A 25,938-nucleotide genomic window follows, 5' to 3' on the forward strand; every position below is an offset into this window, starting at 1 on the left:
TGACGGTGAAGGTATGTGCTGTCATGGTGGAGGTGTGTGCTGTAATGGTGAAGGTGTGTGCCGTGACGGTGGAGGTGTGTGCCGTGACGGTGGAGGTGTGTGCTGTAATGGTGAAGGTATGTGTCGTGACGGTGGAGGTGTGTGCCGTGACGGTGGAGGTGTGTGCCGTGACGGTGGAGGTGTGTGCCGTGACGGTGGAGGTGTGTGCTGTCATGGTGAAGGTGCGTGACGTGATGGTGGAGGTGTGTGCCGTGATGGTGGAGGTGTGTGCCGTGACGGTGAAGGTATGTGCTGTCATGGTGAAGGTGTGTGCCGTGATGGTATGTGGTAAAGGTGTCTGCTTTGACGGTTTAGGTGTTTGCTGTCAGAAAAGCCTGAGTTTTCTGGTTGTTAAAACGCATCGTTGTTCCTTTTTTAGTAAACATGTTCACCTCTTCAACATCAGGGCTGCTGTTCACCCCTAACTTCCTCAAGAAGAACTCAAGTTTTTTATTGTCTGCTGTGTCTGTTCTGAACCACCCACTTCCTTTCTGCAAGCAGTTCCTTTCCCACCAAGGCACATTTGTGCCTGCAGTTTGGCAAGGTTTTTCCTGGGTCATGGAAATGGGACCTCATGGGGAGCTAGAGTTCATGCTCAGGGGCCCTCAGGCAGACCTGCTGAGATAAGGCACGCACACATGGGGATGCCAGACAGCAGCACGTCTTCCATATTCTTATATCCTTATTCTAGGAGCTGCTACAGACATCAGAAGCGAAGGAAGACAATTTCTTTATACACAGTTTGCTTTAATAGCCATCCGAAAGACTGTGTGGCATCCTCCCACCCACCTGTCTGCACATTATGACCTTTGACACCTGGCCATAGCAACATATATATCTATATTATACATTTATACACACACAGCCACATCCTATGAGCACTGTGAAGACGCACAGTCTTCAGTTCAGAACAGGCCTCGCCATGCCATTAAAAGAGGAACAGGTGTGCTGTATGCTTTAGACATTCAACGGGCATGATGTGGCCACCAGTCCCCAGGTCCCCTGAGGGAAGTCAGGATTACAGGGGACAGCACATCTAAGGGAGCCCGTTCAACTGGAGATCATCTAGGAAAACAGAAGGTGCTAGGCTAAGCATGGGGCACCTAGAAGTCACCACGTCTGCTGTGTAGACTCAGAGAACTCTGACGTGGTGTTGTAGCCCAAAGTACTACCTGGCTTGGCCCATAGGGCTGGCCTAGATTAAGAGTCGGTTTGTGAGGGGACTTTGCTGAACCCCAACACTGTCCAGCAGGGCACTGCCACTCAATTCGTGTGCTTTTACAACTGTCTGAGGAGCTTCGGTGTTGGGACCACACACCCTGTTTGTGGGCATCGGGGTCCTCGTTCCCCTGAGTTGGCCGTCTTGAGGGCAGATGCTGAGGCAAGAACCGTGATGAGGAGGGTGCCAGGGCCACTGAGGCCGTCTAGAAGCAGAGCCGCGAGGCCGTCTATGCAGTCTACATCAGTTTGGCTGAGTGCTGGGCCCTGCGGGCCTTGGCTAATCATATTCACTGCTGCCAGGATGCCACTCTCGCCTGCCTGTCCCGTGTGGACGCATCTCTGAGCCCTTTTCTGGACCTCCAGCAGGGGAGGAGCGGGACAGCTATCCCTCAGCAGATAGGCAGCTGCACAAGAGGGGGGCAGGCCCACCCTTCTTCCTGCTGCTGCTTTAAGGACTTGTGGCTTCGCTTCTTGTGTGGCTCCTGGAAGACAAGGGTCACAAGCCTGAAGTGCACGGCCGAGCCCTTAAGGATTTCACCTGCAGACAAGAGGGAAAAAAAAAAAACCCTCTGTCAGCGTGAGCGGTCAGCCCCTGCCGGAGGCTGGAGTGAGAGGCAAGTGTGCTGGAAGGCAGGGGCCTGAGAGCTGGTTAGGAGGACAAGCACAGGGCCGGGGGCGCCGGCCCGGAGAAGCTCCTGAAGCCTAGATTAGCCGGAAGCCTTCCACACTCCTAGAGTCTTGCCTCTCATGCCACTGTACACTGAGTGGCCAGACCCCATCGCTCCCCGCTCCGGGAGTCGGTTCATGCTCCAAATCAAGCGGTCTGAAGCAAACAAACGAACAGAAACCCAAAGTGCCTTCTAGAACTCTCAAGAACAGAAGCGCTGAGCCGGAGATGAGCAGACACATAAGGAGCCCTCTGTCGGAGGGGAAGACGTTCAGCAGGAAATCCTCCCGGTAAGTGCCCGTCCCAGTTATCAGTGGGGGCGAGTCGGCAGGGCCTCAGAGATAACCTAAGATGAGTTCTACCGGCGCAGATGAAGGGGCCAGCCAAAGCCACACAGCCAGTTAGTGACGGGCCTGGGGCCGAGCTTAGGCCCAGGCCCGTGACCCTCCCCACGGGCCGAGGAACTAGAGAGGCAAGCTTCCACAGGCTGGGGCCAGTGGTGCCCGAGGCGGCTGGGTTACCTTTGCTGGGACGGGAATATGGCTGCACGGAGGTAATCTTGTAAGTGCTACAGAGGCTCAAGAAAGAAAGAAGTCATCAGAGAAGAAACGGGGGAGTTAGACCGCCCCAAAAGAGCGAGCTGTCACGGCCCAACCCCCCTCCGCAGGGGCACTGCGGCAGATGGGACTGGGACCTTTCTGGGCAGCTGCTGAGCTGCTTTGGCAGTGTCAAGTCTGCGTTCAGAGAACAGTTTCTGATCTCTAAGCCCCATCACACACACCAAGTTTTCCCTCACACTGCTTCCCGGGGAAGGCCCGGCCCTTAGCATTTGAGAGGACTGTGGAGAATGTCTACCGGGGATAGAGAGTCTTTCGCCTTAGGGGGCAGTGTTTATCTTCAAGTTTTCTTCTAGATCAATGAGACTGAATAAAGATTTTAAAGACAAGGATACGCCCAACCTCGCAGTAATCGTAGAAGGGTCAATTTGCAAGGTTCGGTCTACTTTGATTTTTTTTTTTTTCCCCACAGAGCCCTTGAGGAAACTCCAGTGGGTACAAATGGCCTCATAAGCAGACTCCCAATGTCTCTGCCCTCAGGAGGCCCCTGTGCTGTATTTCCCCAGCCTCCTCACCCTACAAGAAGGACAGAGAGCTACAGTATGGGGAAGGAGGGAAATAAGATGAGGGCAGGCAGAGGTCAGGGAGGGAAGGAGGGAGGGTGGCGTTTGCTGAGGAGCCATTTCCTACACCGGACCAGAAACCTCTTAGAATGTCAGAGCTGGCCAGGGGCGCCACAGACAGGATGACAGCTGGTGGTTGAGGACAGGCTCTGTGGCCGAGGGCTGCAGCGTCGTCCTTACCTCTAAATTAGTCCGTGCTTTCTTCAGGACATCATGGGTCCTTGTCACTGGAAACAGAAAGCATCCTCACAATGTGGGAATTACCAGCTGAGTCTGGCTTGCTTGGCACATGCATCCTAAAAGACGCTCTCTGCCACTCAGTGTGGTCTGTCTCTTCTAGCCACCCTCTGTACGCACCATCACCCCTCAGTCTCTCCCCTTTCAACATTCCTGAGTCCCTCTGGTCACTATTCCTCGGCTGCAAGATTGGGTGCCTGGAAGAGCCCTCCCCATGCGCCCTTCAGGGACACCTACGGTGGTTCACGATGTACTGTTCCATGCTTTTCTTCTTCTGCTTGGCTGTCTTCAGACGCTCATTAGTTCTCTGAAGGAGCTCTTCCTGTTGGGACACTTGGGCTCGCAGGTCCAGGAGTTCTTTCTCCATCAACTGTCCCTGGGGAAGAGGAATAGACTCAGACAACATTCACAAGGCTGAACACACCCTGTGCTTTGCAGCTCTTAATGGTCAAGCAGAAGGTTACCATCTTCTTGGGATTTTGTATTAAATTCCCTCCTTTAAAACCTCTCAAACCTTAGCCAGGCAGTGGTGATGTACACCTTTAACCCCAGCACTCAGATGCAGAGGCAGGTAGATCTCTGAGTTCAAGGCTAGCCTGGTCTACAGAGCAATTTCCAAGACAGACAGAAATATGCAAGGAAACCCTGTCTCAAACAAACAAACAAACAACAACAAACCTCTCAAACCCCAGCTGGAGACAGCTGAGGACCAGGCCGCCAGAGAGACATGGAAAAGCCAAAGCCTGCTAGGGAAAGCCTCGCTCGAGGCTAGCACCAAATCCCAACCAAAAGCAAGAGCTCTGTTCAGCCCTGTAGAATTTCCTTAACTCTTCATCTCAAGTGACACTTAGGAGTTCAGGGATGTTATATCCAAAGAGATGGGACTGACCAGTGGACAATGGAAAGTTTGCAAATATCTGCCACTGTGGAGACATGAAAGCTCCTTGAATTGTCATAGCTGGGTCCACAGTCATCAGTACCAGTTATCTGCAGCTGGAACACCTCTGTCTAAGGTCTGCCAACCACAGCCCGCCAGAGAGGCAAGCAGACCCAGGCCTGGCCTAGAGACACGAACTTTAAAAACTGTTGAGATTCCAGAGAATGGCTAAAAGAGGCTCTCATGCTATGATCTTTTGGTCAAGTGGACCTTAGAGGTGGAGGAAGAGTGCCATATTGTCAACAGGTCTCTCGATCAGCTCAAATTTCAGGGTACAAGCCCCGGAAATACCTGGATTCTGGGGTATTTCGTCTACTTTCCATGTTTTCCTTCTCTCTGATGTCTCATCAAGAGTTGGAGGGTGGGAAAAGAATATGTGAGAACTGCCACGAGGCAGCCATGATGGCTCAGAGGTCTCCCTCCAGGATGTTCCATGAAGATTCTGTCCACCCCAACTTGCCATATAACCCCTGACCATTAAGAAAGCTGAAGGAGGGGCTGGAGAAATGGCTCAGAGGTTAAGAGCACCGACTGCTCTTCCAGAGGTCCTGAGTTCAATTCCCAGCAACCACATGGTGGCTCACAACCATCTGTAATGGGATCTGGTGCCCTCTTCTGGCCTGCAAGCATACATGTAGGCAGAACACTGTATACATAATAAATAAATAATTTAAAAAAAAAAAAAAAAAAAAAAAAAAAAAAAAAAAAAAAAAGAAAGCTGAAGGAGTTGGGAGCAGGGCCATACTGGCATGGAAAAGGTAGGTTTTAACCAGCCGAAGACAGCCTCTTACCGCTTTGCCTACCAGTCCTGGACCATTCGAGCTTGGCAAGGCTGCTCTCCAGAACATGGTGAGGAGGGATGCTGACTCGTCTAGGGTGTGGTTCAGAGCATTGGCGCTGCTCTGCAGCTCACGGACACTTTTGGTACCTGGTACCTGGGAAGAGAGGGCAGGCAGCCATGGATGTCACTGGAACCGGGGCATCCCATTGCTCCAAGCACAGGGTTCAAGCTTCCTGTGTGAACACGCACAGGACACAGACCTGCTGGAAACCCTGGCTTTCCCTTACAGTTCCAGGACAGCAGGTCCCTTTGCCTGGAACCCTTCTCCCAGGATGCCCTACAAGCGTTCAGAACTCATTCTTGTGTTGCATCCTTTATGAAACTGTACCTTCCTTGTCTGGGACGCAATCACAGAGGACAGCTCCTCACACTATGCCTGTCGCACCTTATCGTGCATATTGACAAGGAACTCTAGCTTGCTCTTCAGTAGTGGGTCCTTGTAGACAAAGCTGTCCTGTGCAAGCATCCATGGGTGGCCAGTTTCTCAAACAACACCGTCACTTGTGCCTGCTTCCTCTTAACTACTGTGCACACTGAAGAGCTTCGCTGGCTGCCTCCCCTCTGTCTCGGCCTGAAGCTGCATTATCAAGTTCACTACCCTTCTGTGTATGCAGGTTCCCGAGGATGCCTGTCCACCGAACTGACTTTGATCTAGACATGGCTTTCTGCCAGCAATCCTATTACAGATAAGCTACCGAAGATGATAACATAATGGCATAGTACGTCAACATTTTACAAGTGCTCTGTTACAAAGCACGGAGTCTCCTGGGGTTCTCAGTCCGAGTATCAAGTCAGCCTGATCTGTAGCAGAGTGGAGATGGGAGACAGGAAAGAAAGGTTCTGGCTGGAATAAACGTAAGTCACTTCCTCAGCGACTGGGAGATGTAAAGCATAGATGTAATGACTGTGCAAAGGAGGTAAAGTCAGGGGAAGAGAGGCCCCCAAGAGCGTCAGGTTCTTACCCCTATGCCCTGAGCTTCAAGGCCAGGGATGCTGCATGCTGGCCTCACAAGAGACAGGATCTTTTGGACCAGCAGCTTGCCTTCCCTGATCTGCTCTTGTAGAGCGCTGTAGTCATCAATATGGCCGATGACATGTCGGCCATGCTTGTTGGCAAAGGAGCCATCAACAGCATTGCCCTCCAGCTTGGGAGGGTTCTTCATCACTGCAGAATCATCTAAACCCAGCTCTGAGGAGGAAACAAAGAGAGGATCCACTGTTAGACATAATAACAACTTCAGTTACTCTACTCCAAAGGAACAATGAAAGAGGCAAGAAGCAAGTCAGCCTTCAAAAATGCAGGATGGTAGAGTCCACAGAGCATTCTACGTCCTATGTGTTTATAACTATTCTTACGTCACTGTGTTAGACACATCATACTGTGATGTGGTAGTGTTAATTGTCACCAGCCAGAATTTGGAATTACCTGGGAGGTGGGCCTCTGGGCATGCCTGAGGTGAATCATTTTGATGGTGTTAGCTTATGTGGGAAGACACATCTTAACTGTGGGCAGAACCATTCCCTAGACAGGGTATCCCGAGCTGGAGAAAGTGGAGAAGGTGTGCTAAGCACCAGCATACATGTGCTCACTGCCCTCTGATTCTGGTGCCAGATGCCATGTGACCCACTCCCCTAAGTTCCTGTGACTTCCCTGCCACGACAGAGTGAAACCCGCAACAGTGAGCCAGCAGCAGCTCACTTACATTGCTCTTCCCTGGGAACGCTGTCACAACAACGAAACGGATACTGTGACATTTTTCCACTGGTGAAACATGCAGGATAAATACTATTAATGAGGACGTTTCTGGGTAAAAGATGAGCCAGAAATAAAGCAGCGGAATACAGAGGAGTCCCACTGGAGAACAGAGCAACAACAGAAGAAGAAAGCAAAACCAGAGTGGCAGGCAGGGAGAGTGTAGGAAGAAGAAGAAAGGCCGAGGACCGCGCAGAGGCAAGAGACTGAGAAAGGCCTCTAGACGCAGGTGCCGCACGCACACAGAGCCAGCCGAGGGCTGTTGGCATCAGTCACGTTCCATCACCATCTGAGTCTTTGCCTTGCTATATTTACCATTTGTCCTGGTGATGATGGCAGGGTCTGAGCCAGGAACAGAGTGAGAAGAGCTGGGGAGGACCGTGGCTGGAGAATTCAAGCCAACGTCCCGGACTGGAGGAGACGCAGCTGAACCTAGGGAGCGACACAGCCGCCATGTCAGGTCTGCCCACATGCTGCACGCTGAACCACGTGGTGCATGCATAGCCCGAGACAGACCTCAGGCAACCAGCACCCAGAGGCCACAACACAGAGATCTAGCAGAGCACTTGGTGGGTACTCCTCTGAGGAGGGTATGTTTCAGAAGAATGCCATGTCTAGTTGAAAACATTGGTAGATATTTCATAAGCCCAATTTTGGATATAATTTGCATGTAGTATCTAGTACAATGCCTTGAAGGAAATATAATTGTACATAAATGTTCATAGTATGGATGTTGAAATGCTGAGTAAGGGCAGAGAGAAAGGCTCAGTAGGAGAGCATTTGCCCCAGCACTGAAAAAAAAAGTTTACCAAAGAATGACTAGGTTCATGAAGACTTCAGTTCAGCAGTCTGGGTATCATCCTGTTAGTGCAGCAAAGTCTAGTCACCTGCTCTTGAGCCTGATTCCTCCCTAGGCTCCTGATCCTGACTCCTAGCCCTAGTGACCCTTGCTTGTCTATGAAATGTCTCGGGACTCCATCTTCTCATGGGAAATACAGAGATGGGGGAAATGCCCTATTTCAGTGAAATTGTATATTTGATGACACCTGGTAAATTCTAAAGCATGACATAAATACGAGGAATCAATCCTTAGTGACAATTATTTAATGCTACAGATAACCATACATGCTACACTTCTTATCAGTCCCATTTTCAAGTGGAGTAAACTAAGGGTTAAACATTCGAGAGTTTAAATACTTTGCCCAAAGCAGCTAACCTGTAAGTAGCAAACTTGGGAGTCTGGAGACAGGCCTGATCCCGAGTCCCTGGTTGTCACTCAGGAGGCCATGTAAAAACATCTCCCGTCTCTGCCTGAGGCGTCAGGGCAGTTCACAGACACCTCTGCTGGCAGAGGGCTCTGCTTCTCTCTTCTTCCCTACCTTGGAAGAGTGGCTGTGTGTTTGCAGGCTCCACATCGGCTGAGAACTTCTGGCTAACAGAGGACGGGCTGAGATTGGCTTTGCCAGCACCACCATCCAGCTGCTGTTCCAGCTGCAGCCGCAGACAATTATTCACTTGAATGCTCTGCTCCAACTGCTCTCTCAGAGCTCGTATCTCCACCACCAGGTAGCTTAACTCACTGGGGACTTGGTGGCAGGAATCCAGGCTGAAAGCTGAAAGAAGAGAGAAGGGGACCTAGGATCAGTGACCACGTGTTTCCACGTAACAGTCAGAATGCTGCTCTGTGGCATTCCTTTCTGCCGAGGGTCCCACTGGAGTCTTAAGGGCTTGGCCACCCACCTGTGAGACACAACCATTCTCATACACCACCAGAAGCAGAGCTAGGGGGCCCCTGACTTTATTACGTTCCTCATGGTGCCAAGTACCCCACAAACTAGCTGTATATAAGATGTGGCCTCACCATGTGGACATCATATCTACACCACCATGGTCTCAGGTTGAGTGGGGCTCTAAACAGTCTTTGCTCTACAATTTCCTTGCATAAAAATGATTCTACCAACTCACCTGCCTTCAAACCCATGAGCAGCCTCAGAGCTGGGCCTCCTCATTCCATGGTTCTACCACTGACACTCTTCTTAAGGGCACCCAGGTTTGACCCAGCTGTTCATGTCAACAGTGCCTCACCCTTGGGCTTCACAGAGAAGCGGGAGAGGGTCCTCATACCTTTCAGGCCTGTCTTAGGAGTTCCACAGAGTGACTCATAGATCTGGAGCTCTGACTGCAAGGTGAGGGAGAGCTGCTGCTTTTCTTCACACTGTTGCTGCAGGAAGGCCAGCCTTTGCTGCAGCCTGCCGAGGAGAGGCAAGGGTTCGCTGAGCCACATGGGGGAAAGGAGCTGTGAGCCACCCTCTGCCTGGGGAATCTTAGCCCCAGCTGTCAACTCCTGGGGTGGGCTGGCCATCACTTTCACTTAGCAGAGTCTGGGGCAGGTGAAGTAAATCAGCCTGAAGTCCGGGGACTAGCTCCCTTTGCTGGCAGCAGCGCAAACATCACAGGCCCCTCACGGGCCCTCCAGTGCCCGCCATGCTGACAGGCAGACACAGGGCTTCTGTGGGCATAGCAACTTGCAGTTTATGGAGAAGGTGATGTCTGTTAGGGGAAGCATGGGAACGCTCTCCTGCCCGTCTCTGACAGAGGGAAACCTTTGCAACAGGACTTCATCTCTACTTTGTAGCACCAAAAGCTATTCTTTTTGCCCAAAATGGAGTCTTCCTTTGGCTCCAAGCCAGCAGTGTGGCAGGAACAGCTGAGGGGAGACTGAGTTTTCCAAAGGAGGAAACTACTGTTTTGCCGGTATCACGGCTGCACTGGAAGTGGGGCGTGCCTTCTCAAGGCCCCGCCTACCTGGAGTCCTTTTCCTGGAGGGACAGCCTCTCCTCCCGGAAATGCAAGATCTCTTCCTGCTTCTCCTGCAAGTCTTCCAGCAGCTGCTGCTGCTCAGCCTTCTGCCGCTCCAGCTCCTTCTCCAGCTCTTGAAGCTGGGACCGAGAGGAGAGCAGAGCCTCCTGCAGGCGGTCCACTTCCTGGGAGTGTCCTGATGAGCGGGACACAGGGGTATCTATGTCATGGCCTAAAGCTCAGTAGAAAGTCAACCCCCAAACACATGTGAGGCCAGGGGAAGGAAGGTCCTGTGTGGGTGAGCAGTCTGGCTTAGGGGACTCCCCCCACACTGGGGGGTGTGGGTCTCTCTCATTGTGGTGACTGACCCTCTGTTTAAGCACGCCTGCTCTTGCTCTGAGGGAAAGAAAGCAGCATGTTCCTAAGGCTCGGTGTTTTCTAGGCACTCAGGCAGCCGCTCGGCTGTCCAGCTTCAGTCTTATCAAAGACCAGCACTGATTTCTTGTTTATGGTTTTTAGAATAGATCATCATTTTGAAAATTGGGACATTTGGTGTTTTCTAGCCATGTGACATCTCTTTGATCAGAACTCCTTGAAAATGGTCTACAGGGGCTCTTCAGATGAGGCCAGTCCTTGCATACAAGTGTACTCATTTGGGTGTCTGTTTCTCACCAGGGAGGCTGTTCTCTTCCCAGCATGCACTGGTAGGCTCCCTGCCTCCCCCTCATCCTTCAGCCTTAGTTTCCTTCCCCAGCAGGGGCCTTGCCTCTCAAGACTTCTTGTACTGGAGTAGCTACCTTAGAAATATCTCTTCTTGCCTTTTGCCTCCACAAGGATTCCTTCATTCTGGACTTAATCCTTTCATATATTGCTCTTAGCCTTTTAATAGCTGTTCAATAGATATTTGTAAATAAAAATAATGTGTTACTAGTCATACATTGATTTAATGAAGTCAATTAATAACTAAAGTACTTTGCCTCCCAGGCCACATGGGAAATGATGCCCATTTATAGATGACCATTAAGTAGGGTTGGGAAAGTTCTAGAGGATATGGAACCATAGGAGGACGGCCAGAGAGCAGCCTGAGTGAGGGATGTAGTGAGGAGGCAGGGGACTGGCGAACAGGACCCAGACAGCTGCCCACATCTGTGCTTGTCTGGAGATGCATGAGAGAATACAGACACATGTTTCCTGCTGCTGTGGATCCCAGTCACCGTGAGCAGGTGGAAGGGGGCAGATTCCAAACTGACATGGCAGCTCGGTAGACAGCCAGCTGGATCGATGTGGGTGGGCTTTCAGAAGGAATGGGCTTCCTAGAGCCATTCAGTCCCAGAACCTCACAGCCTGAGGGCCAGGGTTGAGATCTCTTAGGGCAGTGGTTCTCAACCTTCCTAGTGCTGTGACCCTTTAATACAGTTCCTTGTGTTGTGGTGACCCCCCATCATACAATTATTTTTGTTGTTACTTCATAACTGTAATTATGCTATTGTTATGAATCATAATGTAAATCTCTGTGCTTTCTGATGGTCTTAGGTAACTCTTTTTGAAAACATTGTTTGATGCCCAGAGGGGTCATGACCCACAGGTTGAGAACCACTGTCGTGGGGACTAGCCCTTTGTAGATAGATTAGCAATGGAAATCTTGGATTGGCTGTTACATCAGCCTTCTCTTTGCTTTTCCAGTTGGTGATTGTCATGGCCAGGGTAGAAACTGACCTAGAAAGAACTGTAGTTTGTGATTTTTTTGCACAACCCACCTCTGGAAGCGTGACTGAGCTGAGCCTGCAGGCTTTGGTTTTCTTCCCTCAGGGCCCTGTTCTCACTGTAGAGCTGAGGCATGGACTCCAGGCCCTGACTGTAGAAGTGGGAGGTAGAGCCTGTCCCAGAAAACACACATATGTCCCATGTAACCGATGCTTTTCCATTCCCTCAAAGATCTGCTGTCCTGACCCAGCAGAAACCTCTGGCCCTCGAGGCCTGGGATTAACCTGAGCACAATGGCTGGTGCTGAGTGGCACCGAGCACGTGCGGGCACTGTGACTGTGTAGGAGGCATTTTCTCCCTAACTGGCTGAGGTTGCTGTGTCGAAGCAGCAATTGCATGCATGAAGGGTGACCTCCAAATGATGTGGGAGCGGGCGGGCGGGGCAGAGGTGGAGACTAAGGGCCTCCTAAGTGAAGTGGGTGGGGTGGGTCTTCATAGACCTAGCTCTACTGCTTACCAGCCAGCTACATATAAGCAGATTAAGGACAAGAGGCCAGATCTTGGCCTGAGGAAAGTTGGGCTCTGAGCTCAGATACATCCCACAACACTGTGTGACGGTCAAGTGAAGTAAAGAGTATCAGAGTGCTTAGAAAACTGGGAGGCTCGGTCTTGGGACTTCCCCTTCAGCCAGGACAGAGGCCGGGCCTTGCATACCGCTCTCCCGGGTGGTGGAGGTGAGCCTCTGCTGCAGCTGCTCCCGCAGCCGGTCATTGACACATATGGACTCCTCCAGGCGCTGGCGCAGGTTCCGGATCTCACCGAGATGCTCTTCCAACAGGTCGGCCCCTGCAGCCACCCCAGGACAAGGCAGAAGCTAGCACGCTGGTGGCTAGGGTGGGTGAGCTCTGCCAGTGCCCACTCAGCCTGCCCCTAATGTCATGTTCCTTCTGCCCACTGTGCTCTTCCACACGGGCAACTTCGTTTAAGGAGAAGGGAGCTGTGCGAGCACAGGGCGGCCCCTTGCTAAGGAAAGCCCACTGGCCTCCACACACAGTGAAAGGGAGCTGCGTATCACTCAGAAAGTAACTGACAGCTCTAACTGAACCCGACTACCTCTGGGCAAGGAGTGTCCACCCTGGGGTGTGTTTTGGGGGGTGACAGAGAAGGCCTTACTGCCTTTTTCCAGTCTCTTTATTGTTACTCGACAGTTTTTTTAGCAAAATCCACTCATTCCCACCTAAAGAGAAGGCCTAAGGTAAAAACCACATGTCCTCAAGCTACGGGACGTGCTTCCCTACCTCACTTTTAGTAAGCCAGAAATAAGGAGTCCCCTATATGGATCGAAGAACCCAGAAGAAGCACTCTTGGGTTACAAGCAGATCTCTTCTCTTTGGTCTGTCTCCTGGAAATTCCGTTTTTTTACTGTTGGAACTGGGCTCCACTACATGCTATTTGCCTCCTTAGTTACACCCCTCCACTTGGTGTGACTGGGTTTTGTGCACAGGACATATTTGAGCGGTGATCCTGTCTATACATTTCCTGACTGAAGAAAACGTCCCAGTTCTGTGCATTACCTGTGGGTTTGGAGTTCAGCTGGTACAGAGAGGAGCCTGAGGACAGGTCCCCAGAGACGCTCCCCTTCTGAGGCCTCATCATGTCCCACTGGCCGCTGCTACCCAGGTAACCAGGCTCTGGGATTCTGCCCAGCTCTACGATGCCCCTTGTAGGAGAGTGGGGCTGAGCGGGGTTGAGGTAGTGGGAAGAGCTAGCTTCTGGATGGTTGCTCAGCAGCGTAGCTGTGGAGGCAGGAGGAGCCATGCTAACACCTGGACAGAAAGAAACCAGTGAGAAACAACTGGAATCAGAAGCCAAGAACGAGTAAGGACACTGAGACCACTGAGAAGGGAGACTAGTGGTGGGCACGGGGAGATGCCAGTCCCCCAGTCATCGCAGGACAGCAGTTCGATGAAGACTCAAAAGCTCAACCCTGAGTTCCACCCTCTGCATGTCCTAGCATGAGACACCAAGAGGCAAAGGGTAATGAAGGATCTGAAAGACGCCTGTGTACACAAAGGAAAAGCCCAGGGTGCCACTTCTGCGTCCTACTGGTATTCCTCATGATAGAATCCAGGAAAGTTCTGGATGTAGGAATCATCCCAAAGTTAGGGGTAAAGAACATGATGAGCTCTCTGATTGGGCACACCCACAATTGGGAGTATCTGTTTGCCTGTGTTAGCCATCCCCCAAAGCTAACCATCAGTCAATCTTTCCAGGGGAGATGGGGTGTAAAATCCAGTTAGATGTTTCCAGATTGAAGAACTCGTTGCTTGGGTTGGGAAAACCCTGTAAGGAAAGTTGTGATCTGGATCCCCTCCACAAGATTTGACAAACTACGGTGTGTCATCCAACCTTAAAGAATCATCAAACATGTTTCACGGACGGTGGGTGGGACCTCTCCTTTCCTAGGATAGTGCTTTCAGAGACCCTCGGAAAGCAGAGGCCCCTCCTTGAGCCCCTTAAGCAGAGGCAAGAGTTCAGGTGATGTCCTCCATAGCCTATTTCTGACCTCTCTAGGGAATGGCTGAAAGGAGGGTCCCTGTGCAGAGTTTAGATTTCTGCTTCTGTTTTTTAAAGCCCAGAATAGGAGACAGGGGTTGCAAAGAGGAGCACAGCAGGCTGGTCTCTCCCAACGATTACCAACACAGGCAAAAAGACAGGCAGGCCCCTCGAAGCAAACAGGAATGAGTCCATCATCCCCTCCAAGGTGTCCAGACTACTCTGAGCAAGGATTAGTACAATGGCCACTGACCAACTTTTATCCTCAGTTATAACTGGTTCTCAAATTGGGCTACATGCTAAAATCACCTGAGGAGATGTGAACACACACACACACACACACACACACACACACACACACACACACCCTCACGAAACAGTTTTATGCACAGAATCCTTCTATTCTTTCCCTTCCCAAAAAATCTGCTGACAACCATGGAAATGGAAAGATAAAGGAAAAGGACAGAAGGAAATGAAAGCCCAAGCATGTCAGGCCACTTTGACATGCGGCCCGTTGGTCGGTGTCAGACCTGCTGGGGGGACAGCTCTCAGTCCTGAGCCCTAGCCCATCTGCTGGTCTCTAAGGAGAAGAGCTGCAAAAAGCCACCAGAGCATTGCCACTGGGTTCAACCAAACTCAAGCCGCAGGGCATCTGTACCCTGGTACAGAGGGGTCGGGGGCCATACGCCAGGAGCAGAAGACAGGCGCCAAGGCAATCTCCCCCACTGGGCAGTTATCTTCAGTCTTAGCTGTCTGCTCTAACTCCACGTACTACACAGGACTGTTGTGAGCCTCCGGCAAGACCACAGTCACGTTAGGCAGGCCCTACACTGTGACGGTGAGGAGAACGCTGATAATGGAAGATTTGTTCCCTTAGATTCCATAGCCTATAGAAAAGGCAAACAAGACAAACTATCCATTTTCAGGGTTGACCAAAAAAAAAAAAAAAAGGCTGATCCAAATGCCCTCAGGGGCTTTACAGATAGAAACTCTTGGCTATGATCTGTGGTCAGTAAATACTCTAGGTGTGGAGAATCTTGCTGTTAATCTCTGGCTCACTCAAGCTCTGTTACAGGCAGAGAATGTGACTTCAGTGAAAGTCTCAAACCCTTTCCAGTTGTCTTTAAAAGTCATTACTACAAAGTAATTCTTTTTACATCTAAAGTGATTACATGCGTAAAACCTTACAATGAGGCATCCAGAGCACACACCCAGCAGATCCTTTTCTATGAACTGTGTTCACACACGATTAACTACCTATGGGGTCAAAGGACAGAATTCACAACAGTTGTTTGTCATGGCCTGTGGTTCCAGTCTACCCATCTACGTGTCTGGTTTCCTGCTTAGGGATGAACCTTGAACAATAAGAAAAGGGGCTCCACTCCTCTCTGCTTCTGAACGTTGACATCACCCTTTGTATCTCAAGCTGATGATGTCGGGCACTCAACTTCATTAAGAGCAGTCGGCAGCAAGAGATGTAACGACCCCACAGAGCAGCCTGTGCATGTGGCCATATTTTTAACAGTTATGTCACCCTGCAGGGGCAAAGCATAACTTCTTTATCCTGCCTGCTATTCAGCATTTCCCAGACTGCCAGGGATGTGCATTATTAACCTATCGTGTGGTTAATGTGTTAGCAGTCTGTGAGCGCCAGACTGAAAGTCTCTGAATCCCTCCTGTAGCTGATGGGACACACCCCAGAGACCACAGCAGATGCATTCCAGACAAGAAGCAAGCAAGCTTTCCCTCCATCTGCCACCTGTGACACATGCCTAGTTTTCCCTTCACCCCCATCAAGCCGAAGCCATGCAGAGCAACAGCGTGGTGGCCGCCACTAGTAAGCACACCAAGACAACAGGCTCACTTTCTCCCAGCTGCTTCTGCAGCATCTGCAGCTCCTGTTGAGCCTCAGCCAAGGACACCACTGGTGTCTCACAGCAACCGAGGAGGGGAGGGCCAGAGGGGCCGAAAGGCATGAAGCTTGGTGGAGTTGAGTGCACTGGTGCCTGGGAAAGGCTAGCCGGCTTGGGTGAGGAGTTAAAATGAAAGCCTAGAAGTAAAGAGTCAGGGAGAAAGGAGACATCATTAGAGAGAAAGGAAGAGAAAAAAAAAAAAAACAGAGAAGGCAGATCATCCCCTGATCAGATGTGGGTCTGTCATGTGACCAGCACTCACTGTGGTCCAGGCTAAGCCAGCAAGGCCAAGTGTTATTTCAAAGAAGCAGCCCGGCAGGTGTCTCCTCCTTATCCCTTTGCCGGGCTCACCTGCATGTATATCCTCTGCTCGACATGGAGGCAAGATGGCGTGACTCACACCTACTGTACATCAGGATGGCTACGCTTACTTCCTTAGGGGCCCTGGGATGCTGGTCCTAGCGTGTACCATCCCTTCTCTCTGAGAAGAGACTATGCACTCATCTAAAACTCCTTCTGTGACTGTATTATGATCCTTCTGAGGAGGCCAGGCTAGACCAGGTATTCCTGGTAGGTGTAGTGTGGGACTCTGGTGGGAATAAACTTCAGAAACCCAAAGCGATGTGTTCATTCACAAGAGGAGAAACATACACATGTAGAAATGGCACAATGAAGCCCATTCTCCCGTACAATTAATATAAGCTCATAAAAATACTAAATAGTTTTCTCAGACAGGCTTGCAAGCCACTATCTCAGCCACACCACCATGGCTGTTTCTCCCCCAGTGACCCATGAAGTCCATGTGCAGCCAAATCTTGAGAAACACTATGAAAATCGGATGTTTTAATCTGTTTCTTTTTTCCAGTGGGGAGCAGGGCAGAAATCAATACTCTCCTGAGGAAGAGGCCTTATGTAGAAGACACAACGACGTCTACAATACATCATTGGTCCCCTGGTGCTGGCACTGCATCAGAGTGATACTGCAATCACCCAAACTGCCTAGAGACACAGCCCAGGCAGCTTTTAGGAAGGCACTGTGATGTTAAAACCCCTGATCGTAGGCTCTGTTTGAGCTGAAAGCGTTTAGGCAGGTTATCTATGCTCGGGGTGAGGGGCCCACCCTTTGCGATTTCTTGGTTCAGTTGCTGCTCACTCAGAGCCAGAACCACAGAGTCCGGGCTCAGAGAGAGAAAGGATACATACCCCTCCTCCTTAAGACTGTGGTTGAATGGCCTGTGGGAGGGGTGAGGGTAGCATAGAATAGGACTGTGCTTTTTGGGACCCAGACCTGAGCACATACGACGTGAAGGTAGCCAGCCATAGAGGAAGGCAGGAAGTGGGGATGGGCCTTTCTCTACAGTCTCTGAAGCAGAGCTGTGAGTGAGCAGTGAACACTGACAACTATGCTAAGACACGAAGGTGAATACATATCATGGACTACGGACCCATTCACAAATCCACTGATGGTAATGTAAAAGAAACGTCATTTAGCTGTGACGCTAGCTGCCTCACCTATGGAAAAAGGCATTGCACTACTTCAGTAGGTAGCATACATGGGATTGATAGATGTGAGTTTCTTCCTGTTCTTTGGCTATTGTAATCCTACAAACACGTTTGCCTCTGTTCCCCAGGGTGGGTTAGAGAAAGAAATGAAGATGCTTATTAAAAAGGATTAGTCAATTATTGGTCAAAACTGGTTCATAGATCAAAGCTTATTGCAGAGTTCTCGTTTTCTCATTTCTAAAAATCAGACACAGATGGTGAATGAGAACGGCCCAATTTGTCTAGGATATAATAGATTTAGGCTTCTAAGAGTTTCCACCCTTATCCCTGAAGGAAAACCGAGCAGTCAGCTGAGAGAGAGAGGAAGCTACCGCCCCACGGTCTGTGGCATACCTGAACGGGCCTGGCTGGCCTCCTTGAGGGGGTTCTGGGGAGTTGGCAAGCTGATGGGGCTGTTGCTGGACTCGACCTTAAGCCCCTGAGATGCACTGGTGGCTGATGGTTTAGAAGACAACACGGTAGAATGACTCAAATGATGGATGGACTCTACAAAACCCACGAATGACAGAAAATGTTTGGTGTTCTCCAGAGAACTGGGACCCGGGCCTTATATTCTCCAGGAGTACCAGGGCCAGAGGCTGGCTGTCTTGAAATGCCCTAAGGACAAGGACCCTTTGCAGTGTTCCGTTTCTTACTCTTAGATAGCTCCTTCAGTGAGGGAACCACCTTTGGGGTGACAAAGGGCGTTCAGAACCTGGAAATCCTGAAGTGGCACATGTGGCAGGATCCTCGGAAGCCCACGGCTACTCGGGGACCACTGTGCAGAAACTGTAAGGACATGGGGCATTCTACCTTACGGACGGAGGTCTATCAGACAGAGTCAGTGAGCAGTAAAGGTTGGCCACCACCTTCTCACTTGGGATTACATGTCAGCATGTGTATGATGACAGAACTCAAGAGAGACAGAATTACTTAGAAAGTCAGCAATAAAGTCAGGATCTAACCCACAGGAGCCTGTGCTTGGGACTTGGTCCCAGAGCCATGTTCCATTCAGCATGACACACCAAAGTGGACTATAAGGCCTGGATCCCAAGGTCTCTTCTCAGTCTAGACAGAGGAGGGGCCACGCCGACAGTGGAGGCTACCTGAGTGGCCGGGTGAAGACTTCTTCTCTTCATAGTGTGTGTACTCGCTGGCTACGTCCATGTCGGAGCAAGCTTCTATCTCATCAGACAGGAAGGACGTGCTGCTGGCAGAGCGGTGGGAGTCAGACAGGGCCTGGCTGCTGGGGGTCGAGAGAGACCGGCTATCCAGCTTGGCCTGCAGGACTTCAATCACTTTCTCCTTCTCCTGGAGCTCCCTGCTGAGCCTGGTGGGGAGAGGAGCAGGCCACCGGTGAGACCAAGGTCACCTAGAACAGCTATTCCTCACTAAAGCCCACAGGGAGACCCACGTAAGCCAAGGGCACCATTCTGTACAGAATCTGAGACTAACACATCTCTGAACAGGGTAGACTACAGCAGTCACACAGTGCCCAGGCCACAGGCTGGCACCAGCAGAGGCACAGCCAGTCCTTTAAGGCATGGCTGCCTAACGGTGATCCCTCAAACAGCGGCAGTCTGAGGACGATGAGCATCTCCAACAAGTATAAAAACTAAAAGGAAGCCTTGAAAAATGTGGAACAAACGTCCCAACGTCCAAAGCTAGGATAAGTGGGGACATCTAGTCAGCTCAAGTGCAGGCCCTTTATGTGTCTGTGATAGATGAGAAAACCAAAAAGAATCACAAACACCGTGTCCTTCACCACAGATATTCTGAGAAGCACTCACAGGATCTCAGGCACAAACACGACACAAAGAGCTCAAAGCAGTGTCCACAAGTGCCCCTGAGCTCAAAGCTGTGGCCACAAGTGCCCCTGAGCTCAAAGCAGTGGCCACAAGTGACCCTGAGCCAGTGTCTTCGTGAACATTCCAGACTGAGTATGTCATCTTTCAGCGATCTGCACCGTCTCTGCCTCTTTCTCTACATGCTGTCATAGGATTCTCCAAGGAAATGAAGTGACTACTGAGCTAGCTGTCCATAAAGCCCCGGGGCAGGCCAACCTCGCAGGAAGCTAAGACTCTTGAGACACACATGGTTCATTCACGGGTCAGGCTGCTTCTAGCTTACCACGCCTAGGGCATTACTACGGCGATGAAATTATATCAAAAGAAAAGAAAGAATTTGGAAAAACCAGTTCAATGAACAAATGAATTAATCTCCTTCAGCTTCTCTTCCTGGTCTGTGAACTCGGGGCTACCCTGTCTGGGTCCCTTTACCAGGCTGTCTTCTGAATTACCTGAGGGCCAGCGGCTCAAGCCCAGCTTCTTCTTTCTCACTTTTATGATCCTCTGAAAATCAAATTTAGAAAGTTACAGAAGTTAAACAGGTTCCACATCATACATTAGAAAGCACGGGCCCCACGAGGACACAGAACAGTGATTATGCCACACATTGGTTCAGGAAAACTACTTTGAGTGCTCAAGTTACGTCTGTGTGTGTGTGTGTGTGTGTGTGTGTGTGTGTGTGTGTGTGTGTGTGCCTGGGGAGGCCAGGGGCCAGCCTTGGGTATTATTGCTCAGAGGAACCACCCACCATTTTCTTCCTTCTTTTTTGTGACAGCCTCTCACTGAAATTGGACTCACCAACTAAGCCAGGCTGTCTAGGCAGCAAGCCCAGGAGACCCGCCTGTCTCTGGCTCCTCGGGGCTGTGATTACGAGTGCCAGTTACCATGTACAGGTTTTCTTAGGTAGAGTCTGGGGACTGAACTCAGGTCTTCTTGCTTGCAAGGCCAACACTCACTGACTGAGCTACTGCCCAGCCACAGGCGATATCTTTTTAATCAGCATAAATTAACTGAACAAAATGATGGATTCCATGATGAGACTTCTGCGGATGTACACAAGATACTTGGATCATGAAGTCCTCTGTGGCTCCCACCTACCCTCACCTCTGCTGCTGGGCCCGCGTCTGTTCCCTGGTAACTGACTTCCTGCTTCCATGCTCGCTGTTACTAATGCCTTACAGTTGACTCCCGATTCCACTTGTGAGAGAACACCTGTGATAACCCTTCTTTAGAGAGGTGAGCAGGCAGCTCACCTACGCTCACCCGGGAAGGCACCCCTGACCTGGTGCTCACCATCATGACTTCACATGTCCAAACTGGGGCTGAAAACTGAAACATATTTTATCTCACTGGTCACAAGCTGCTTCCCCGTCCATTCTCTGCAACACTCCAGCCTCCACATCCCGTGGCAGCCTGGCTTCTACACACACACACACACACACACACACACACACACACACACACACACGTGACCACCGACTCTTTCCTCTCAACCTTCTTTTGTATCTGAGATGACAAGTCCCTTTTCCTGTAGGTTGATCCAAATTCACAACTGTACACCTTGCACCTTGACCTCTTCAGTTCTGGGATTATTGAAGTGTGCCACTATGCCTAGCTCTCCAGAGGTGACAGCCACGCTTGGTGCCACTCACAGGAGTCCTGATTCGGGAACCTGGACTCTGGGGTAGAGTGCCGCTCTGGAGGATGGCAGCCACCCAAGCCTAGGACTGTGCCAGGGGCCAACTCACTAGTGCTCAGTTTGCTGGTGAGTCTCTCCGTCAGCTGACCCCCTTGGGCAAGCTGCTCCCGGAAGCTCTGGCCCAGGTAGTAGTCGATGTCGTTGCTCCTTAGGAGGTCCTCAAAAGATTTCACTGTATCTTTTGCATGTTGGGTGAGAAGATAGCAAATACCTCTCCCTTCTCGGATTTTTTGACGCAGATATGATAGTTCTCGGGCCTGATCCTGAATCAAGGAATCGTATTTTCTAATGCAGGGAAGAGAGGGGAGAGGAAGATTGGGAAAAAAAGAGTCCTCTGTGAGACCACACCTAAGGAACTCCCGACTCGGGAACTGTACTAGCCATGGAAAGTGTTAAAAAGTAAATTCCACACCAAGAAACTACTGTACCAAAACGTTTAGGAAGCTATTGTTCTTAACTCTTCTAGAATGTTAGTCTCATATTCAAAATTAAACCATAAGATCTATGAGAGTAAGGAAAATCCCAGCCGGGCAGTGGTGGTGCACGCTTTTAATCCCAGCACTCGGGAGGCAGAGGCAGGCGGATCTCTGTGAGTTTGAGGCCAGCCTGGGCTACAGAGCGAGATCCAGGAAAGGTGCAAAGCTACAGAGAAACTCTGTCTCGAAAAACCAAAAAAAAAAAAAAAGAAAAAAAGAAAAGAAAGAAAATCCCACATTTTACATCTCACACAGTCCAGTATAGTGTGGACACACAATAGATACCCTATAAATATTTAGAATTTTTTACTCCTAAGCCTGTCTAGGACTTTCTCTATCTTCTATTTCAAACACCATCAGCTGCGTGGATTTCTTCTATGCTCTGATACTGCGGCAGATGGCGTTTTGCAAAGGCAGTAAGTACCGTCTCCCATGTCCTATGCTTTCCTACAGCATGGTTTTGTCAGTCCTCTGTCAGTGAGGAGGTTTAGTCTCTATACAGTTAAGTCTGGAAGATGCTGTGACCTTGCCAACCCAGGCAACACAATGGAGGCATCACCGTGCCAAGCCGAGGAGTAGTTCTTTAGCTGCCTGCCAAGATCTACTTCCTGTCCTAGATACTAGCTTTCACACCAAAGCAACATTGCCAAGGACTATCACACCATGAGAAACCAAAGTCAAGGAGACATCCTTGAAGACAAAGCCACATGGAGAAAAGGAGGAACTAGGAGCCTAGGCATGGATAAAGACTCCATGCCCACCTCAAAAGGACCTTTCAGATCACTCTGGCCACAGCTTCCATCTGACGGGGGCCACGTGGGAGATCCAACCAAATCGAGTCAGCCCAGAGAACCATGAGAGATGGCAAAGTCACCATGTCTTAGAGTGGTTCATTGCTTAGCGGTAGAATCAGTACAGAGGTTGACATGTATGTCCACTCAGTATTTTTCAGCATTAAGTATTGGTAATCGAGATAACTGAAAACAGCATTGAGAGTACTATATTCTAGATACTAGAAGCACATGTAATAGTTCAGCTAAGCTTGGTAACTGTCCTTGAGTTGGGTCCTCTCTTCTCTTCACTTCATAGGTAAGTAACTAGATGGGAAAAGATTAAATAGTTTGCACAGCTTGGGAGTTGCAGAGCTAGGATTTCCCGACAGGCATCTGGGACGAGTTTCATCACTATCCCGTACCACTTAAACTGACATGCTTTTGAACATCTGTAACAGGACATCTCAGAGATCTGCTGCCGCCATCCGATGTGGTGCTGGTTGTCCCTTGTTTTCCCTCAGCTCAGCCACTATTTAAATAACTGTCCTTCTGATGACCTGGATACATTCTCCCTTACAACTGCCACGGCTGCTGTTCTAAGCACTGACTTAGACATCAATCAAGTGGGGGCCCCCGAACAGTCCCCCTGCTTACCCAGGCCACGAGGCAGACCTCAGCTCCTCGGCCAGCTTCCCCTCCAGTCCAGTTTTGGGGAGCTGGGCCTCTAGCTGGGATACTCTCTGGAGGAGACTCTCCAGATCCTTTTTGGCCTGTAGCCCTGGAGGGTAAAAGGCCCCAGTGCCATCCGACAACCACCCTTCATCTTCATCAGTGACACTGTGAGGTGAAGACCCTTCAAGGGCTGCAACGGCTCTCAGCTTCCGGGGCCTCTCCAGACTGGATGAGTAATCACTCGTAGCAGAGAGGGACCGGACCCGGCTCCTGAGGTTCTGAATGACCTTGTTGGCATTCTGTAGCTGGGCTTTCAGATCTCTGATGTCCTTCCTCAGGACAGAGCTGTCGTCCGGATTTCCATGCATCTGGAACTCGTCCTGCCTTCTGGGTTTGTTTTCCAAAGGCTTCTTTGCAGGTGGGCTGACCAGGACGGGGTCCAGGTACCCCTGCTCAGAACACAGCCCCTCCATGAGCACCGTGGGCCTCAGGCTGTTGTGCTCCTCACACTCTGAAAGAGAGAGAGACATCTTTATGAAAAAAAGCTGGAGATGCTACTCTGGCCACTCGATTGAGGGGAGCAGGCTGGTCACATGATCAAAGTACTGGGGTAAAACCTGGAGCAACGCTCTCTTTAAGTCTGGCTGTATGCTAGGCACTCGAATCTAGCATTTCTTCCTATACAGGCTTGTGAGCAAGATACAGTCACTTTTCATCTTGTTGGCTGGAGAATCCAACAGGCTCTCCAGCAGGGGTTGAAGGTGGTAAGCTAGCTAGTCACAGACCGTGCAGGGCACACAGCAGACCCAGAGTTCGAACCCTCTGGTGTCCTGTGTCCTTAACACACGAGTCAGTCAGGGCCTCTTCAGTGAGTGAGACATTAACAAAGCTCCATATCTTTCAAATGACCACAAGGACTAAAGAACAAACTTACCGGGGCTGGTGGTCTCCTCACGTTCAGCTTCATTCTCACTCCGGCCACAAGTCTCATAGCCCAGGTCTTGAAGGTCCACCTGGATTTGCTTACTGTCCTGTTTCACCAGGGATTCACCTGTGTTCAGGAAGAGACAGTGCCGGTTACAGAGCATCCCGACCTCCCTCGTGTTACCCCAACCTCAGTGGCACATACCCTGGCCTTGAAGGCCAAGCAGTCGGAGCCAGGCTAGCAGAGAGGCTGTCTTGGACTCCAATGGGAGAAGATAAAGCTTGCCATAGGTAGTAGGTACCTCCCCCCACCCCCCCAGGGGAGCCCATGGTTGCCATGGAGAGGCTCTCTTCTGAAAACTGAGGCTTAGTTGAGACTAGACATGGGAAAGTCAGGAGTTGCATGCTACCATGTCAGGAAGCTCCAGTGAAATCATTAGGCCCCGTATCTACAAGGTCTTGGTTCCAATGGAGCTGAAGTGCTTAAGAGTCTTGAGACATCTATCCCTGCCCTGTCCAATAAGGTACCAGTTACCTACCTGTGGTTACTCTTTATCAAACTAGCCAAAATTCAATTTTAGGTTCCTGTGCCCAATACCTATGTGAATAAAGAGCATCCTATCAATGCAGCAATCTCCCTTGGATAGTGCTGACTCTAGAGAAACAGTGGTGACAGGATTTTGAAGACTCTGTTATGGTGCAAAGGAGGAAAAAACCATCATGTAGAGAGCCAAGTCAGCTTACTGACAGCCCTGGGCATCAGCCAGCCCAGATGGTAGTCTGTTTCAGTCCGTTAGGTTCACCCTGGCTTTAAAGATGTGTTTATTTTTATTGTACATGTAACGAATGCTTTTCCTGCGTGTACATCTATGCACCATGTGCATGCCTGGTACCCCTGGAGGCCAGAAGAGGGTGTTGGATGCCCCTGCGAGAGCAGCAAGTTCTCCTAAGCACTGGGCCCTCTCCAGGCCCTACACTGTAACTTTAAAACCTTATCTTCTTCCTTCATTCTTTACATCCACCTACAGGTTGGAGTAAAACAGTCACACACAGTTCTAAGACCAGAGTCGTGGCTGAAGTGTTCACAGGTTGGGATAGAAAGATAAAAGCTGAGAAACAGGCGACTTCGTGGGTGGAGGACCTTTTGACGACCACGAGCTGGTGACACTCACTGAATATGGCCCTGTGACACTCACTGAATATGGCCCTGTACTTCTCCAGCTGGTTTGCCTGGGCAAACACGGTAGCTTCTGAGATGAGTAGCTTCTCCTGGAGATCTTGATATCGCTGTCTGCACTGAGCCAGCTGGGACCGCAGGTGTTTGGTGGGCCCTGGTAGGCTAAACTCTGACTGGTGTCCAGAGTCTCGGGCCTGGGACTTGTTCTCCAGCTGTGAAAGGACCCAACACAATGATCAGGACACTCTAAGGTCACCCTCTATGTGGTGAGAGCCACCTCTCTGTCTGAACGCTGGGGACTGTGTGCATTATGTGTTTGCCCCAGCAGTTCCAGACAGAGCTCCTGGAGAGCTGGGACAATGTTCTATTTCTCTTTCTCTCTGAGCGCACTGTAGCACAGTGTCAAGTCTCCAGAACGGCCTGTAGCAAACATTTACTCAGTTGCTTGAAAGGAAGAGGTGGAAATCTCTACTCCATCCTCTCTGCATTCCTGTCCCACAGGCCCTTCTCAGACAGCCTTTGAACTCTCCATTTTACTGAATCTAAGGCAAATGTTCCTTCCCTCAGGAGAGCATCAGTGACCTCCCATGAGGCCATGACACAGACCACTCTGGAACCTCCGAGGAAGCAACAGTGGTAAGAAGATGGCATTGCACCCCATTTGTCTGGGCTCCGTCAAGACCCAGAGCATCACAACAGTATGGCAGTTACAGCCAGTGAAAAGCCACTGCATCTGAACATTCTCCCCGACACGCTGAGTTCCTGGAAGGCAGACAGCAGTTCATAACCCACCGCCAGCGCACTTGGAATTAAATGCTCAGAAACACTCATTCAATGGTGTGGAACCCTTTCTAATGCTGAATGCCTGCCTCCGATTACAGAGCCGTGCTGCTAACATCAAGGCATCACCCCTCAGTACTTCCTGACCCACACGGCAGAACAGTGTAATGTAAAAACCGAAATCCCCGGCCCATCCCTGAA

General features: G+C 50.4%; 1 protein-coding gene across 20 annotated transcripts in view; it reads right to left on the bottom strand.

Moving 5' to 3' along the window:
* Positions 1–765: 765 nt before the first annotated feature.
* LOC128105326 (myomegalin-like) overlaps positions 766–25,938 on the bottom strand; it is a 198,778-nt gene continuing 173,605 nt past the window's right edge. For 4 of the 20 annotated variants that reach the window (XM_052730377.1, XM_052730370.1, XM_052730378.1 and 1 more), the window contains 20 exons: positions 24,953–25,169; positions 23,791–23,907; positions 22,839–23,367; positions 20,985–21,220; positions 19,689–19,740; positions 18,496–18,719; positions 17,744–17,896; positions 15,799–15,984; positions 12,953–13,204; positions 12,093–12,224; positions 11,432–11,551; positions 9,681–9,870; positions 9,000–9,124; positions 8,255–8,488; positions 7,191–7,307; positions 6,085–6,311; positions 5,073–5,216; positions 3,582–3,720; positions 3,288–3,334; positions 766–1,798 (listed from right to left, as the gene is read on the bottom strand). In XM_052730377.1, coding sequence (XP_052586337.1) covers positions 1,757–1,798; positions 3,288–3,334; positions 3,582–3,720; positions 5,073–5,216; positions 6,085–6,311; positions 7,191–7,307; positions 8,255–8,488; positions 9,000–9,124; positions 9,681–9,870; positions 11,432–11,551; positions 12,093–12,224; positions 12,953–13,204; positions 15,799–15,984; positions 17,744–17,896; positions 18,496–18,719; positions 19,689–19,740; positions 20,985–21,220; positions 22,839–23,367; positions 23,791–23,907; positions 24,953–25,169 — 3,483 coding nt within the window. In that variant the 3' untranslated portion in view covers positions 766–1,756. Of the gene's footprint in view, positions 1,799–2,448; positions 2,496–3,251; positions 3,257–3,287; positions 3,335–3,581; positions 3,721–5,072; positions 5,217–6,084; positions 6,312–7,190; positions 7,308–8,254; positions 8,489–8,999; positions 9,125–9,680; positions 9,871–11,431; positions 11,552–12,092; positions 12,225–12,952; positions 13,205–15,798; positions 15,985–17,743; positions 17,897–18,495; positions 18,720–19,688; positions 19,741–20,984; positions 21,221–22,838; positions 23,368–23,790; positions 23,908–24,952; positions 25,170–25,938 lie in introns of all 20 variants that reach the window. The other 16 variants (XM_052730371.1, XM_052730366.1, XM_052730373.1 and 13 more) reach the window with 11 other exon arrangements.

This window comes from Peromyscus californicus, unplaced genomic scaffold (assembly GCF_007827085.1).
Source record: "Peromyscus californicus insignis strain IS unplaced genomic scaffold, ASM782708v3 Scaffold_9__1_contigs__length_137607984, whole genome shotgun sequence".
Taxonomy (NCBI): Eukaryota; Metazoa; Chordata; class Mammalia; order Rodentia; family Cricetidae; genus Peromyscus; species Peromyscus californicus.